The sequence below is a fragment of the Microplitis demolitor genome, chromosome 3 (genome assembly GCF_026212275.2).
Source record: "Microplitis demolitor isolate Queensland-Clemson2020A chromosome 3, iyMicDemo2.1a, whole genome shotgun sequence".
In the NCBI taxonomy this organism is placed as follows: Eukaryota; Metazoa; Arthropoda; class Insecta; order Hymenoptera; family Braconidae; genus Microplitis; species Microplitis demolitor.
This window is the reverse complement of record NC_068547.1, coordinates 16,630,363-16,645,015: the sequence shown is the minus strand read 5'-3', so window position 1 is coordinate 16,645,015 and position 14,653 is coordinate 16,630,363. Positions and strand designations below refer to the sequence as shown.

At 33.1% G+C, this 14,653-nt stretch overlaps 1 protein-coding gene across 1 annotated transcript in view; it reads left to right on the top strand.

Moving 5' to 3' along the window:
- The first annotated feature begins 14,520 nt into the window (after window positions 1-14,520).
- The window catches only part of LOC103571985 (transcription factor Sp8), a 35,961-nt gene continuing 35,828 nt past the window's right edge, over window positions 14,521-14,653 (top strand). The window contains exon 1 of the mRNA XM_008550368.2: window positions 14,521-14,603. Within this exon, the coding sequence (XP_008548590.1) occupies window positions 14,547-14,603 (57 nt within the window). The 5' untranslated portion in view covers window positions 14,521-14,546. The remainder of the gene's footprint in view (window positions 14,604-14,653) is intronic.

The following is a 14,653-nucleotide window of genomic DNA, read 5'->3' as shown; positions in this document are numbered from 1 at the left end:
ATTACCGGATAATGGGACGCAATTTCTGGGCTCTTTGCTTTCGAGTGGTTTCACACCTTACGGCTGGATGGCTCCGCTGACTTGGTCAGCAGTGCAGCCACAGACTTCTTGCTCGCGGGATATCCAACAACCAAAGGGTTAACTTGATAACCACGTGGTAACCGCGAGTGTAGACTCTAACTGCCTGTACCACACTCTTTGGTCCGCGTTCAAGCAACATGTATGGCTTATGATCCCACCAGATGGACAAGGAGAGAAGTCTCTGGATATATTTTAAGACGATGATGCACGTTCTGGGAATGAGGAATAAAGCTTACTTGTGTGTGGATTATAAGTACCACATCGTTAACACCCTGATACTTGAGTTGCTTATCGCAACCATTATCTTCATTTTCTCTCTCTCCAAGGACCATATTCAACTTCATTCGTCGTCATTACACAGCATTAAACTGTTCTTTTTTTTCATACGGAATCATTTTTTTTTAATATTCAGGACCGCAAATAGTTTAAAATATTTTTTTTCTTGGACATCCAAGTCTCGAAATAGATTTTTTTTACTTATTTTCTTAAACGACGCGGGGTTTAAATATTTGTAACAAATGTCTGAAAATTTTTCTCCGAACGGTGTCGGGTAAAAAATTTTTTTTTCACACTTGTATAAGTACGCACGCCATCGGCGTTAACACACGTGGAATAGATTATTAGTTAGCCTATTTGTAAAGTCGTTAACACCCGGAGCTCAATAATATGTCACGGAGGTGTGTGGCGAAGGTTATCTCCCAGCGTGCGATCGCAGCGGGCAACTCTCCACACGGGACTTTTTATTTTCCTTACCCTCCTCATCTCTCACTCTATACTACAGCGACCCCGTGGCGCGTTCAAGACTCGTGACGTCGAAATCCCGAGACCAAGACGACGGATAAAAGCACAACGTTCACAAAAAATCCACTCGAGTGGATCCTTAACCCCCCGCAAAAAAAATCCCGCTGTTTCACCCCAGGGTATATTATCCACAGACTTACACATTTATATATATATATATATAGACTTACTAAAAAAGACACTCGCAAACTTCAAACAATTTGCCTCAGTACCATCATAATAAAGCTTTATAAACTTTAAGTACACAAATAAAAATATGATACTTAGCTACATGACTTTATTAACATTATTAATTAAAATAAAAATTGTGTATTTAATTTAACATTTTTTAATCACAACCACCGCCATAATAAAAGTGTTTAATTTAAAATAAAGGGTTTTATCGCAGCACGAGAGTTGCTTGGTTGTATCATATAGAGAGGAAGCATGTTAAAACTTTTTGCAATTAACTTTGTAATTAACGTAGTTTATAACCGTCGAGTAAACGTGATAGGAAGCGATAATGCTTGATTATATATACATACATATATATATATTTAATCATTGAGTGAATTAAAGTAGTAGCATCCAAGCTGGCTCTGCTTATAACCGCGAGGCAAACGCGATAGGTTATCTTTTTAAATGTGAATTATTTCTGTGATATCATACCTTTATAAACGTATAAGTATGAAGTATAGTATAGAAATATATATAAATTTGATGTGATGTGAATTTTATATATATATAGACCTTTATAACTTACGTCATAAAAGTTCCAACACTTTATTCTGTAAATGGTTTTCAGTCTGTAGGTTATAAGGATGATGTTAAACCCTCGGCATGCCTCCCTTAATTTCTCTTGGCTTTTTAAATTACATGCAGACATCTTATACGCTGCTGCACGCATTATTGCCCCGACGTATAAGAGAGAATCAATTAATTTTCTGTACTGCAGCATACGCGATAAAGAGAGAGTAAGATGGCTCTTGCATCATGTCCACATACGCGTTCTCTTTTAACCCTACGGAACTTTTATTTATTTTTTTATTGATTGGGAGTATGGTAGATTGTCTTTAAAGGTTGAGTATAACTCTAGTATAGTGTGGATCGTAAAATATGAAAAATTGCAGATTAGTTTAGATCGGAGCTGCCGCGAGCGAGATCCATTAGTGTTTATGTGAATATCATGATATGCCGGTGTAAGAGTAGGTTACAGCATATATATGTATACATATATTAGAGTTACAGATGTTACTTTTAGATAATTGGTTATTGAAGACACGTTACGTTAATTATAAAATTAAATTTTTTGCCTCTAATCATCTCTTTCAATATTTATTGCGAATAGTGTAAAATAAAAAATTTTTATGTAATTTATAAGTAGCTATTAGTTATTTAATTTTAAATTATACACATTTTATATTTTAAATATTATCTGTAATTATCAGTTGCAAGAAGGTTAAAACTTTTTTTTTTATTCAATTGCTGAATTTTTTTAAATGTTTAAAAAAATAAAATTAAATGCACAGATGAAAAGATTTATCTTTATGAAATACTTTATTTTTTTTTTTTTTTTGTAATTTAAATTTATGTCTTTATTATTAATATTCATTTAATAACATATGTTTATCGGAAGCATTTTATCATTAATCACATTATGCAAAGTGTCACAATTAATCCTTAAAATAAAAAAAAAAATAAAATAAAAAAAATAAAAAAAAAAACGTTATTTATGAATATTTATCTATTTAAATATATCATTATGGGCCTTGAAAATAAGTTTGCATTTGTAGTAAATGGCTGACGGTATTATATTTAGCAGTAACAAATTCATTTATATAATATAGTAAGAAATAAATCTGCTATTTAGTTAACATAATTCAAAATTAGCCTTTAAATTGTTATCTATTTTAAAAATTATGGTAATTACCTACTTTCACGATCATCTGCACGGGAAGGATAAACAGTATAACTATTGGTGCGTGTAACAGTAATCCAGTCAATGAGCGTGTTTAGGTGAACAATTAAGTATAGTTAAAGCATATTTTACTATGCACATATTTATTACATTGACTGGATTACTGTTCTGCACAGCAATAGTTACTGTTTTTTCTTTCTGGTGGTTTCATTGTAAAAATTTGCGGAGAGAACGAGGATTTAATCCGGAGTAAATTCAGAGTGACTGCGGAGTGAATGCGTAGTGGATGACTGTTCATTTATTTAATCCCCTCCCCAGAGAGGACAATACCACGGGTCCAGACTTGGCCCAACTTTGTAGAATCTTGGGTTAGGCTTGTAAGCCAGTCTTGACCCATGCTTGGTTACTAAACCTGGGCCATGCTTAGTTGCCAGACCTGACCCATACATCGAGAAAACGAATAAATTTAATTTTAAAAAAATTTTATTTTTATTAACCTTGTAGAGTTCATGATGATTAACGTTTAAACTATCTAAGGGAGGTAAATGATGTGAAAAATACTCGGTGAAAATTCTGCTGGACTCTGGGCACGAACTGCTAATGTTGAACTGATACATTTATATGATCAGAAGAGAAACCCAGTCTTGGCCGAAGCCCGGGTAATCATTGTAACGGCTAGGACTGAATACCCAATCTTGAGCCAAACATGGGCCAATATAAGTGTGCCAAAGCTAGGTTCCCCAGTGCTGGGCCAAGGAGGGGCCTGTCGTTCAACTCTGGCAACTCCTGCATGGGTATTGTTTTTTTTTTTCATTGCCCGGGTCAAAAATAAAACTTAATTCAGACTCGCTTCGCCTTATTTTCTTTTGAAGTTATCGATTTGCCGACGATTTTTCGATAAGATCTCGACTTTTTCGACTTAAATTCAATTTTCAACTCTTTCAACTTTTTTCATCTTAGTTTCAACTTATTTGTATTTTTTGGTCGTAGTTTGAACTTATTCGTCTTTACTTCGAGCACGATACTCATTCACCTTACTTTGACTCGCTAAACCAAGTCGTAAAAATGTTATTTATTCGCCTTACTTTTGCCTTAATATATGAAAATTATTTCACCTTAATTTTGAGTTTATCGCCTTACAATTAAAGTCAAATAAGTCTACATCAAGTCAGTTTCAACTTGATTTAGACTTTTTCGTCTTACATTTTAAGTCGAATGAGTCTAAACCAAGTTAATTTCGACTTGATTTAAACTTTTTCGTCTTAAATCGTGACTAAGTAAGCTAGTTAAGTCTAAACTAAAGCAAAAACTCAGTGCTTTTCATGTCTCCGTAAAAAATGTTGAGTTTGTCTTGTGAAAAACGGCTCCAAATTTTGACTCGGTTAACCAAGTCTAAATCAAGTTTTATTTCTGACCCGGGTGGTTCTTTTTCTCTACGGATTCTACTTAAATATTTAGAACTTTAAAATTCAATAACAAAAAATTGATTATATTTCAAATGATTTTGATGCGATTAGTAAACGTGAATTTAAAAAAAAATTATTCGTCGACTCTAAAAAAAAATAATGCACGAAAAATAAATTTATTGTGAAGAAAAAAAAACGTTTACAAGAAATTTGGTAAAAAATTAGATCTAGTTGTTAATATCTTTAGTACATTGAAGAGCCTAAAAAATAGCCGCAAGAGTAGGTGGGTGGGTGATTTAGTGCAAAAGCGGAATAAAGGCAAAGAGAGTGTGGGGAGCAAGGGGCTGATATTTTAATACGCCAAGGAGCGTGATGCTCGGCCATCCATCTCGCTCCCTTTGCTTGTCCCTTTTTTTCCCTCTCTGCCGCCTTATATATACAGCGAAACCTCCTAAAAACCCTCTTATTTCACTGACTCGTTCTACTTACCACCACCCTCACCTTCGCCCTCATCCTCGTTCTCGTCTTGCTATCTCTCGATGCGTGCGCACGTTCAATTTTGCATACGGAAATCACGATGCATCGCGACCGAGTAAGCCTCCCTTCCGCGTACAAGAAATCAACGTAACAGGCCCCTCTGCTCAGACGTTCTGTTCAGGAAGGAAGACGGTTTGTTACCATTATCTTCAATCGTGTCCGCCGCTACATGCATATACCTTCAACCATTTGACCGTAAGACTGCTTGCTCGAGTAAGCTAAATCCACAGTTGTTTCTTCCTTACATATGCATTTGTGTTGTACACGAAAACACCGGCCATTCAACTCTTTAAGACTCCTTTAGACTTTTAACTCTCACTACATTCAATATTATTTAATTCTCACATTGTAATTTATCCATTAATATTTTAGCTTTGATTTATTTAAAAATATACATACATATATGTATAAATAATTTCGAGAAAGTAAAAATAATAAAAAAAATACATTCGGCAGATGAAATCAAAAAATAAAAAGGATCAATCGTTTCAGATTCGAGATGGATTAAAAGAGATTAAAAATACAAAATACAATATATATATATATATATCGCGGGGGTGGCTTAGTTACATGTGGGAACCTGATCGAAATGCATTAGACGTTCTCGTCATTAACCAAAAAAAAAAAAAAATATATATATATATATGAGTAGAGTCTAAGACCTACTCAGTTCTTGTAGCAGTGAGTAAAACTGTGAGTTGGGAGATATAAGCAGCGTTCGGACGTTGTTTTTTGTGTCTGGCGGGCCCTTCTCTGGGTCCAGGGCCCGCCACGATTTAGTGGCCCTAATTGCAGGGTTGAGCTATTTAATTACCGGGTTTGAGAGCCCTCTCTACGTCCTCGCAGTTCTTCTTTTCTCTCTTCTCTTCGCCAGAGACCAGAGACCAGAGACTCTTTACCCGCTCCTCTTTCTACACATATTTTATACATTCATATATACATACATACATACATACATGTATATATACATACAAAAATCAAATGCAAGTACATAATATACATAACGCAGCTACGTTCATACACTTTTATAACGCAATATTTCTTCTTTCATCTCGTTGTTACTTTGCCAATTTTATTTTACATAAATTTTGTATATTTTAATGCATTAATTAAATTTAATTTATTATTTTTAATAAAAATAATTTTCTCAAAAAGAAAAAAAAGTACAACTGGTCAATCAAACTCACAATAAAATTTTTTTAGAATAAATCTTTTTTATTATATCAGTTGTACCTTTATCAATTTAATTAAAGCATGTTAACTTTTATTTCTATCACAATGCATACAAGAATATATTTTATACTTATACAACATAGATGTCGCGAATACCCACCATTTTATTTCTCACCCACGCAATATTTTACGTGTTTCTCCCACTCAACTTCTTCACGGCTAACACACATATGCTCGTAGTATGCAGTATATAAAGGTACAAACGAAGCATATATCACCTTGGTAGGCTGCAGCCCACCTTCTCCGATCTCCGGCGACTGCAGTCCACCATGTTGGTACCTCGATAATCTTATCTTAAAAATCAAAATGCATCTTCCGTAAAACATTGTAAAATAAATCATTTACTCATACTAACCTCCACACGCACACACAACACACACATACATACCCATAATTATCTATTCATACGCACATTAATAACAATTATAAAATAAAAAACAATCATTTAAAAACATACATATCAATACAAAATGAATTAATAAATCATTTTCATCAATGTTTACGTTCGCTAAATTCACTAAGTCAAAGGTGACTTATAAATAAACTCAATAAAACTTATTACTTTTATTACTATTTCCATCATATAACCAGGATGCATATATAATATAATGTAATCTTACCAGTGTGTTCATTATCACTATTTATTACTGAGCATGCGCATCTCAACGCAAGGCCCGCGATAATAATCTCGCATCGCGAATCTCCTCAAGCCCACCCCTCTCCCCTTCCACCCTCGATCTTCTCCTGGCTTATCCATACCTCACGGTTTATTTCCAGTGATCGTAAATCTTGACAATGAAACGAATCAAGGAAACTTGATTCCTTGCTTACATGGAGATTTTTTTATTTTTTAAAATCCTCGCACACAAATACCTACAGTCTGTTCTGATGTACACACAAATATAAATAGTGTCTCTGTTTCTGTCTTTCTCGTATATATTTATGCATTATGTATAGATATATATGTATATGAATAAACTCACAAGCTCAGCCTCCCCCTCAAGCAGTAAAGCTCATTCCTAGCCCCTCTTAGAGAGTGTTCTTGCCCACTACAGTCCTCTCACGTCTCTCGGAATCTTTTAATCGTCGCTAATAACAGGCTGCATCGGTAAGAACGTACCACGGTCTCAAAAGCGGCTACCAAATGATTGATAAGTCCATAAACCATTCGTTCCTTTTTTGGCGGGCATCCGCATCATCGACTCTTACACTGTTGGTATATATATGTATATGTATATATATATATATATATATATAAACAATATGAGAGTCAAAGATACCCATGAAAAATAGTTTCAACGTCAAGTCCTCAAGTCAAATGTTTATTTGACTTTTTGTTAATTTCCTTATTTTTTTTCTTGTTTTCATACACATTTGTAATGTTTTGACTTTGAATTATATGTATGTATTTATAAGTTTAAATGTATATATTTATGCTTGTGTATGACAGGGTCAGGGTGTAATCCCATGGTCCGTACGCCTTTAGCCTTAGGTGACGTACTGACGAGATGATGACCCATCTGAAGAGTTTGAATCATCGTGATTACCCCGCCTGCGTAACCCGTAATGCCAGTTCAGCCACTGCCACCGTTGGCATCGCACCCTCATCTTATTCTGCCCTTATATATTTATACATATACTATACATTGTACATACACATTACTAATAGTGTGTTGTTAAAACCTACAATTTTTATATCAGATGAAAACATTTATGCATTCCCCGTTTAATTAATAGTTTGCTCATGATAATTCCCGTGTAACTGTGTGACACGTTTATTTTTTTTTTATCTTTATTAATCACATCTCAGCATTCCTTCAGTTAAATGATTGTTATTTTTTTTTTAACGTGACAATTATTTCTAAAATTTTCGATTGAAAGCTTTTAAATAAAATTTTATTAACACACAGAAAAAAAAGTTCTTGAGTCAAAAATATATTTTTTAAGACAAACGTTTTCGAAAATCAAGTCAAGATTTTCTTGAGCCAAGAGAATTTGTCTGTCAGAGGAGATCTCTACTTAATCCGAGAAAATTTAGGTTTCCAAAAAAAATTTTTTGAATCAAGATTATTACCTTTCAGTCGAAAATTTTTTTTTCTGTGCAAAAAAAAGGATTTTTTTGCGCGAGAAATATTTTGCATTACGTTGAAAACAAAAATTTTTTTAGGACTAGAAAATATTTCTTAGCGCAAAATTTTTTCTCGCTCCAAAAAATTTTTTTTGCCCCAAGAAAATCTTTAATTTCAATTCAGAATACAAAAAATTTATTGGGACAAGTAAAAATTTTCTTGAAACGAGTAAAAATTATTTACACCAAGAAATCCTTTTTTTCTATGAATAAACAAAATTTAATTAGAAATTAAGATTTAAGTTCTCATCCATGATGTTAAATATAATAGTATAAGTATCAGGAACTTGGACAGGAAAAAATTCATGGCTAGATTTTTAAATGTTGCAACGCTTCGTTGTATTTCAATTTCATCAGGCAAACTGTACAAATTAAAACAGAATATTATTCAACAATGTGATCAAATTAACAAAAATATAACTCAAAAAACATTAAATTATAAATAATTATATTAATTATAAATAATGAAAGTCAATTATTAATTTGAGAGTGTGATGCAATAAACAATAAAGACCCCACATGAAAAAATCGCTCGAAGCTTGAAGTTACAAACCCAACAGAATAATTTTGAATGAAGATGAAAAGTAATAAATAAAAACAGCTTAAATATATGATAAAACATCGTTTATCGAGCATTACGTCCGCACATTGTGCTTTGCAGCTTACCCTTTTCGTATACACTCGCCCGGTCACAAATTTTTCTTGTATACATTTCCGCAAAATATATATAAAAAAAAAAAAAAAAAACATTTCCTTGTCCGGCCGGAAAAGGGACTATTTTGTATAAGCAATTGTATAAGAAGTAGTAAAAAAAAAAAAAAAAAAAAAAGTAGAGCGAGAAAATAAAAAAACGAAGGGAAACAATCTGCTCGAGATGTTGGATCCTGGGGGCACTTAAACACTCTCGCTTATTCTCTCAAGTCTCGGCGAAGATTATCGGCACGTGCCGAAGTGAAGGCGCGAATGAAGAACTCTCTCAAGTATTATTATATATACAGCAAGAGTATAAAGAGTGCTGGTAAGAATTTGCAGAGCAACTGAATTTATGACACTTTGTTCTATAGTTTTTATTTTATTTTAAAGACCACCATTTTCTCAACAGCTTTTTCACTTGCTTTTATAGCAACTTCTTCTTCTTCTTCATCACCATTTTCTCGTGCTCTTAGCAAAAGTATCTCTAGACCTTCAGCATCTTATCTCTTTTTCTTTATTATATATTTTTCTCGCGAGTTAAATCGATTAGACAGAATACACTCAAGTGAAACAAAACGGCGAATAGCACGGCTTCCTTTGGGCACTTCTTCTTTGGCTCTTGAGCAAAACCCCGACATAACATGATGGCGGCGTACTCATCGAGAGAACCCCATGCCATCAGAAAGAGTATAGAACTTTAAAGTTTTAATTGCAGACTGCGTAGGGGGAGGCTATTATTCTTTCTCTTCTCTCGCGCGGTATAACGCGTAACCGCTGGACTTCTCTCCAACTATCTTACGTTTAATTCTTATACACAACATATCTATATACATATATATAAGATGTTGTGTATTACCAACTTCCAACTTCTCTCGACGTGAAATAACACAAGTAAGAGAGACGGAATATGAGAAAGATGTATGTATAATAACAGAGCGCGTTCGTCTGCGAGCTCAAAGAAAACGGCCGTTCTTCTTCTTCTTTTAGTTCTGTTCTTAACATTTCTGATGCCGCTGACCATCTCATTCGCAGCCGTCGTCCATTATTTTTTTGAGCGCCAGAGTTCTGAAGTTCTCACATTTACAAAACACGAGCCACACTACAAATTTATTTATCTTATTACCCATACTTTTTTTTCTTCTATTCGTTTCACTTATTATACGAAATTATCCGCCTCCTCATCATGATTTTTAATCGCGCCTAGTTGCAGTTCTTGTCTGTATATATATAACCCACAGCTTTGGCTAACAATTAGACCCCAAGTCATTTATCTTCACGTTAACCAGTCACGTGCGCTATATCCACCCACTTTTCCTAAAAATTTTCCTTTAAAGAAAAAAAAAAAGCGTCTTTTCATCTGCACCTGGCTTCTTAGTAGAGTAAGGTGTTTATCAGCAGATTGATCTCATCATCGGTCATCGGGCCGGCACAATATGAACACTAAGTCCAGTTCTATGTGCTAAATATATACGTATATATATATAACAACTGCTCTGGCTGGCACCGACTGGCGATGAGATCTAATGAGAATGCAATTAACGATGCAGAGTCTGAAAAAAAATTATTTTTTAGTTGGACGTGCATTAGTATTACTTAAATTATGATAATTTTAGGGCGTAAATTCAAAAGTCTTTTTTTGAGGATGGAAATTAATTTAAAATAAATTTTAATGAGTTTATTTTAGTTTGACGGCAAGAAATTTTTCTTGTCGTTTTACTTTTTCGTTCCGTGTCGTTTAATAAATTGAATAATTATTTTTTTTTTAAGTTCATCCATCATTAACAAACATTCCACTTTTTTTTTTAATGTGCATTCTAAATATTTGAGTAAAAAAAAACGTAACTTTTTTGTTTCAACTATGAAAATATTTATTCTTATAATTGCCTAATGATTGATATTAAATTTAAAGGTAGCGGACAAAAAAATAAAAGAATTTAAAATCATTTCCTGTAGAAATAAATGAAAAAAAAAAAAAAAAATGATTAATAATAATCTCGAAAATATATTAAACCTCATACACAACAAATTAAAATAGATGAATGAGAATGGGTTGCGTAGGTTCCCAGTGCATCGAGTTACAGTCTATTTGAAGAAAGCTTAACTATTATACGTTCGTTTCTAATAACAATTCAAATCCCATTCATTCGTTTACCCGTTCACTCTCTACTAAAACTAAATTCTTAAACCCACATTCATACAGACACACACACAAGAAATAAGATCACGTAGAAACGTCTAGTTTGTTCTTAAACTCGTGCGTTCATTCATCGCCTCACTGACGAATCATAAAAGACGAATTGTTTTCTATGAACCATCACCATCATCATCAAACATGGAGCTCTCTAGAGCACCGTAATCGTGGGCGTTACCACTTGCGACATTGGAACATTTAAAATTAGATTTTAATCATTATTTAATTTATTAAGAAATAATAAAGAGAGTGGATTATAAAATCCACATTATTCTTTTTTTTTTTTTTTTTTTTTACAAATAACAATAAAAAATAATACAATCACTTTACATCCATTGATTATTTTCTTTGATAACTAATTGAAATGAAAATTTCAATTTTTATGGCGGGAAGTTAGAAAAATAAATTATTCAAGCGAGTATGAATAAATAAATAAGAAAATTGTTAAAAAATACGTAATTAGAAGTAATATAATTAATAACTTAATTATGCGTCCTTGCGCGTAGCAGGCACGCGTATATGGTGTACTTTAAGGTCGTTAGATTTTCCACGTCGATACCTGAGAATACTCTACACTTATTTACTCATACGAGTACTTATATATTCTATTGTATATACGTATGTATAATACTCATGTCACACCGGACAACTCCAATCAGATAATACTCATATAATGGCTGCTCATTTTCACGGTGAACTAATTAAATACCTTCCATCAGGCAAGCATCATCATCTTCGTCCTCATCATAATTATCTCACTGTTATTTTAACTAACTAATTATTATAAGAATATATAAATATAAACATTAAATGATAATGCGTAAAACGCGATATATGAATTATGAGTACTCCTACACACATTGTAGTCATATGTAAATTTAACAATCTTTTATTATGTATTAACTTAACAAGTAATATAAGTATCATATGATAGATGTGCAATTTATCATATATGCAGACTGTTATGTATGATATTTTTGTAACAATCCTGTCGAGATCTAAGGCATACTTTGAACCTAAATAAATATTGAAAACCTACTTAGACTTACAAAGGCTTGAATTAGACCTACATTTAAATCGTAAAACGAACGTAACTAGACTTAGCAGCAGAGAAGACTTGCAAGGAATACTATAAAATGGTAAAATTTTGAAATTCGCGGCCTACTGGAGAATTGAAGCAAGTGATCCAGTCATCTCTCCACTCTCCAAACATGAATCAGTGAAAATAAGTGCACGGAAAAATAATAGGTGCTGCAACAGGACAAAATCCTGTTGCTCCCACAGGATGTGTCCTGTTGATGTAACATGAGAATCCTGTTGCGGAAACAGGGTTTTGTCCTGTTGCATCGCCTATTTTTTTTTCCGTGTAAATATTCACTAATTCCAAGTGCAAATCGAACTACTAACTTCTAAAAGTGGTTTAATTGGCACTCAGAATTAGTGAATATTCACTTATTTCACGTATTCATGTTTAGAGAGCAGTAAGCTAATGACACTCAATGGTAGATTGGTTCCCACAGGCAGCCCAGAACTAATAGAGGGTCTATTGAAAAAAATTCTAAGGCTACATGGAAAAAAAATAGGTGCTGCAACAGGATTTTGTCCTGTTGCAGCGCCTATTTTTTTTCTGTTAAGTAAGAAACTGCTGCAAGTGATCCAGCAATTTTATCAGTCAATTAATAACACCTAGAAGTGGAGTAGGGCCTAGAAGCAGCCTGGAACCAACAGAGAGTCGATTTCAAAAATTCTGAATTCGTTCGTTTTACGATATATGTCTTTTTAGGTCTAATTCAGGCCTCATTATAAGTCTAAGCTGAATTATTTCAAGCTTGTATAATGATGTCGTACAAAGTCTAATGTAGGTTTTCAATGCATTTGAGAGCATTTCACGGCATACTCATTTAGGTTAAAATTCTGCATTAGATCTCGACGGGATCAAGTTGTGATCATAAAGTCTGCTATTAGTGAGTTTGAAAGCTTAAATCGTTACTGATCTATATAACAATGTTTTACATTTTTATATGAAACCTTTTAAACCCGAGGTTACTTATTTATTTTCATGTTAATAAATTATGTATAGGATACACCTTTATTTGAAATGTCTCGACTAATCATGCGTGTCATTTTATACTAGTACCTGACATTTAATGCCTGATTAAATAAATTATGAAATATCAAATGTTTTTAATAATAATAATAATATTATTATATATAATATGTCTTTGATGCATAAACGAGATGTAGTTTGTCCATTTGAGAATTTAATATACAGCGTAACAAATATAATACCATTTATCTTTCATAAATCAATTTCCTCATGATTTTAATCTATAGCTCTACAAATTACTGTACGTTAAACTTTTTTATCTATCAAATGTCAAAGTTAATTTCTACAAAATATAAAACTAAAATTTGAAACTTTTAAAAACTTCTAATAAACGCATTATATATGAATACTTGATCTAAAATAAAAAAATCCAGTAGAAAAAAAAAAAGTAAACATCTCACGTGATTTACAGAGATTTTTAATTGGTGGAGATCAGACTCACGGTTGAGATAGTTGGAGGTAAAAGGGGGATTGAGGAGATGAAAGGGGTATAAAAAGGGAAGACGAAGACGGTTTAGAGGGCGGTCTGAGACCCCACCAGAATACAACAACAACACTTCCTTCCCCATGCATAAATGTTCATATGTATAATCCTCATTCTTTAAACATATATGTATGTATTTACATATGTAGACATTTGTTAAATCTTAGCAAGTATTAGTGCGCATCAACCAGTCGTACCGGGCCCACGCATCACATCGCGTATGAATACACGCGCTGAGGAATCGGCAAGTGTCCCGCGCACACGCAACCGCGAATGAGAAATACTGATAGAGTGAAAGAGAAAAAGAGTTTAGTAAGAGAGAGTTAAATCGCTGAGTAGTGAACTACACACGCGAGTCGCGGGAATGATCCGCCTCCGCGCGAGCGAACGAGCGCTCAGCTCTCTGGTCTCTCTCTCTCTCTCTCTTTCTCTACTCAACTCTGTAGCCCCCGACACCCGGCGCCGTTCGAAAAACCTCAGTTATAATTGTTCCCTGATGAGTGCCGCATCGATATCTCTACTTGCTCTCTCGTAATATTATAATATAATAACCCATTACTTCTGTAATCACGATTATTAAATCCACGTATCATTAAACTCTCATACACTTTATTATGTTTAACACACGTGCTACGGTCAAGTCAATTTTTTTTTTAAATTAAACTTTATTTAAATATGAAGAGTGATTTTTATATTATTATTTAATATTACTCATTTTATCATGTAATATATTTAAAAAAAAAATCATTAATTATTCAAGTGTTTGTGAGTTGAATGTAAGAAGTGAACTGAAATAATAATTAATTTATTTATTTATGAATAATGACTAATGATAATATAGAAAAATAAAAAAAATAAATTGAATATTTAAATATAAATTAAAAATCACAAATAAAATTTTTTGACTGAAAAAAATAGTGAATAAAAAATTTTGAAAATGAATTGTGCATATCAATATCCACAACAAGCTCACCCCCAGAGTGTAGTAATGACCCAAATGTCACAATCGAGTCATCTCTCATCAACAGATACGGAATATCTTGAGGTAAATTAGTTTAACATTTTAAAAAAAAAATTAATAATTAAATGTAATTT